The 4,399-nt window shown below is 29.6% G+C and overlaps 1 protein-coding gene across 1 annotated transcript; it reads right to left on the reverse strand.

The window, feature by feature from the left end:
- Positions 1–863: 863 nt before the first annotated feature.
- Positions 864–4,180, reverse strand: LOC125872646 (serine carboxypeptidase-like 40). The gene is made up of 8 exons (XM_049553411.1): positions 3,790–4,180; positions 3,459–3,566; positions 3,071–3,345; positions 1,979–2,251; positions 1,764–1,879; positions 1,585–1,677; positions 1,380–1,488; positions 864–1,090 (listed from the first exon to the last, which is right to left on the reverse strand). Exons 2-8 carry the CDS (start codon positions 3,532–3,534, stop codon positions 893–895), a joined length of 1,140 nt encoding a protein of 379 aa, XP_049409368.1. The 5' UTR covers positions 3,535–3,566; positions 3,790–4,180; the 3' UTR covers positions 864–892.
- Between the last annotated feature and the right edge of the window lie 219 nt (positions 4,181–4,399).

A 4,399-nucleotide genomic window follows, 5' to 3' on the forward strand; every position in this document is an offset into this window, starting at 1 on the left:
AATATTAGCAAAATAAATACTGCCGAAAGAGTATATTGTCAAAGCACTATTTGTGCATAAGCATATTTGTATTCATTATTTTCTTTGAGTAAAAGTTATAGTCATCAACTGATCAAACAATCTTTCTACCGTCTGGAAATCACAGTTTCAGATGAATATCTATAAAAGACAAGTAAATATTAATTAATTAAAATAGTACAATATATGCCAAATTATTTTAGAAGTATTGTAACTTTTTGTAACGAAGAAAAATCAAGTGTCTTATAACGTTAAAAAAAAAATCAATAAGAATGTCAAATGTTTATTCAATTTACCAACCCAAAAAGATGACGTAGATGTAGATGACTTTCAATTGTATTTTATGACAACTTTCAAGGATCCGACTCCTCTCCATTTCCCTTGTCTTCATTTTTCTCAAGTTCTAGTTTTGATTAATAAAAATATAATTTATAGAAACTTTTCTATAAAAATAATTATTATTTTATTTCTGAATCAAATATTAATAATTAGTTATAATAATATTGTGTGAATCAATAAAATGTTCTAATCCGGTAAAAATACTACTTCAAAACAACAAATTGGCAATCACGGAAAGTAAAATAACAATCAGTATAATATGCATGATACTATACCAAATATAGTTCTAGTGGAACATAATTCTACTATTTGATTTTGATATTCAATCAAGTATAATTCAAAAACTCTTCTAATAAAGTAGTACTATGAATAAATTGATAAGACACAATAACCACATGTTCATAGTATTTAACTATACATAAAAGGGATTATCTTTTATTTCTAAACATACTATCTTAAAAGTATGAACTACATCATTTGAATATTAAATTACTATAATACCGCCGACTAAAATAATGGCCACCAAATATGTAACTTATTTTCTTTGCATTGGAATGTTTTGAGTCAGGTATATTATTTTATGTGTTGTAGAATTAGGGAGTTGTGTTCCTGCAAGGAAGTGCTTAGCCAATGTAAAAGCTCTAGCAGGCTCATAACTTGGCACTTGATGTCCTGCTCCTCTCACTGTTGCAAATGTCAAATTTCCTCTATATACTTGTGCGTATCCACCAACCTATTTAAACGATACATGAAAAATTTATTTAATTCTCAAAATTCGAAAAAAGTTAGTACTGATCAGGAATAATAAAGATGGTCTTCTCAATGCAAATTTAGAGTCTTGTAACATTGTGGACATTTTATTTGTTGAATTAAGTACTCTCCAAGTTTGTCAATTAAATAATATATTCAATATTACAAATTTCATATTTAAAGAAAATTTACGCGTAAATATCTTATAAATGACTTGATAGAGTTAAAAATTCTTTATACTGACGATTTATATAACCAACTAGTACACACACCTCATAATCCTTGTGGAACCAGGGATACCATGGGGTTTCAACGCGAAGCTTCATCTTCTTAATAGATTTTTTAGTAGAAGTTACTGGTACTATTCCATCAGTGTCCCCGCTGTCAAATCGAAAAAACAAATGAAAACCATTAAATTGAATAATAAAATTACAATAAATAACAAAAACACAGTTTGAAGAGTTCAAAATTGTTCACCTGAATATCCATACTCTTATTCCATTAGCCATAACTTTTTTGATAACGGGAATTATTGATAATGGACTATCTTTCCAACTTTCTATGACTTCACTGCAATTTAATTAGCGTACACATTAGTTATACATGAATTATACACTTGCATACGACTAAATAAAAAAATTATACATCCAAAATACCTGCATGGTTGCCAATTATACTTAATTTTGGTGACATTGGCATGAAGAGCCTTTTGAACATCAGGACGATTCATATAAGCAATTAAATAATCATCACTACATGGATCGATCTCTTGCTGCATTCCATAATTAATCTAAATACATACATTATGAATTTTTAAGTTTCAAAAATTCAATCTAATTGACCACGAGTTTTCGAAAAATCCAGAACTTACTGAATTTTTGTTGGACGTATAATAAGTTGTACTGAGGTCATCGGATTTAGGGCATAACGGGGCATATATGTTGTAAAGATCGATGGGATCGGTATCTGCTATAGCTATATCAATGGCGTTATCGCATTGGTGTGGTTGAGGAAGGGCCTTGTCTGAGAAATTACAGTATCTGTCGATTTGCTCGAAAATTTCATCTGGTATCAAGCCATGACTTGCATGGTACTCATACATTCCTTTTTCGTCTGTCTCAAAATTTATCACTGCGTTTCCAATCTGCAAAAAAAAAAAGCAGAACAAAAACATTTTTTAGTTGAGCTGTGTGAGGGAAGGGGCGTAATTAGGGGGCACAATGGGTTCATTCAGACTCCCTTGGTTAGAAATATACATAATATATATAACAGATGTAACTTCTTTGTTTGTGTTTACGTCAAATCGTAAAGTTTTTATTTATAATAATAACAATACCAATACCAATCCACACAAAATATTCTTTTCTCCAAGTACTATTCGTTCATGTTTAATATATGGTTGACTACCATAATATTTATTTTATCAAACCAATTTTTTTTTTCTGTATAACATATTTTGAGTACGCACTGCAACAAAACTAATTTTTAGCGGTGATAAATATTGACATTAATAAAGAGTGTTAAAGTCTTTATCGATATTAGTTAAGTGTCATTAAAGCCAATGTCGCTAAAGGCTTTAGAAACATATACAAAGAGTGCTAATTACCGCTAAAAATACATATTTAGTGGCAATTAAGAATGAATTACCGCTACTGATCATTTTTGATATAGTGACGGAGGAATATAATAAAAAAAATAGCACAATTTAAAACCATAGTGTGGCTTGTGATTAATGAAATGGATGAAAATCATAAAAGCCAGAAATTCTTCGTCGAAGAAAGTGTTCTAATGACTTACAAAATGGATGTAAATTATGGTAAATTTTAATAGGCAGATTTAGTGAAATAGTGGAGGTGCTATAACAAATTGATACGGACACCACCATTATAAAGGAGGAAATAGCATTAAAATACAATTATAAAATGGAGAAGGGTGAGAAAAATAAAGTATATAATTACTTTACCATGATCCCCTTTAGGTTAATAAGATTCTTCTTGGCAAGTTTGTTGTGCTGGAGAATTATTTCTGCCAATTGAGGTACGAAATGCCCTGCATAGCTCTCGCCAGCAATGTAAAAATCTCTATTTTTATACTCCGGAAATCTTTGCATCCAATTCAATAAGAATATAATATTGTCAATAGCCGTATCTCTATCTCCATTTGATTTGACTTCAGAACTTATATTTGAATATGAAAATCCAACACCAGCGGGAGACTCCAAAAATAATAAATTTGCCGCTATAAATAGAAAATACATAATTCAAATTAAGTTAAGGTCAATTTTCTCAATTCCAATAAGCAAAACAAAGTATAAAACAGAAGAACTAATTAATTAATTAATCAATAATTACCTTGATTCCATGAGTAGTTATTCCTATACAATGTCTTTCCATCTTTATGGATTCTAAATGGTCCAATTTCCTCCATGGCTCCATAAGCAAGTGAAGAGCAACCAGGACCTACCATACACAATTCAAGACATTTATCGTAAAACTACAAGTTTATCATTAGAGGCGAATCTAAAACTCAACATTGTGCATAAATTTAAATGTTACATACATAGTTTGAGTCGAATATAATAAGTTCAGTTGAATTCATAGAACTTGCCCTAGATTCATCTCGATATGATGATATGTAGTTCAATAATAACTATGATCAACAAATTAAAGTAAATTTGTGTACCTCCATTAAGCCATAAGAGAAGGGGAAATGACTTGGAATTTTCATGAGCTTCAACAAAATAATAAAACAAGGCACGACCTGCAGATTTGTTGACTGTGACATATCCACCATATTGTTTGAATTTGACAAGTGGTTGACCTGGCAATTTCTTGATTTGATCTTTATTTTTCAACCCTTTTTGAGAAAGAACAAATTTATCCAATTCTAAATAATCAATGGTTGAACTAAAATTGCTACTACTACAATTATTATCAATGGTTGAATCTTTTTTCAATAATTTGTTTAAGTAAAGTTTACCAACACCATGACTATGCCTCTTTATTTCATGACTTGAAGCTACCACAATTTGTGAAAGAAAGAGGGTTAGAAGGAGGAAGAAAATGATTTTTTCCATTTCTTTTGAATTTTGGAATGAAAATAGAAAAATGAATTGATGATTTTGTGTGATAAATACCATTTGGTACTCATTTCTTTCCATATTAGTTGATCATTATATTAAAAGAGTTATCTCATATTAGTTGTCTACCTTACTAAATTAAAAAAACATTAATTAACTTTCTTACATATTACTCTGGCAGGTAATTCTTTTTTAAAGTGTTCATATTTTTTT

This window comes from Solanum stenotomum, chromosome 1, assembly GCF_019186545.1.
Source record: "Solanum stenotomum isolate F172 chromosome 1, ASM1918654v1, whole genome shotgun sequence".
NCBI lineage: Eukaryota > Viridiplantae > Streptophyta > Magnoliopsida > Solanales > Solanaceae > Solanum > Solanum stenotomum.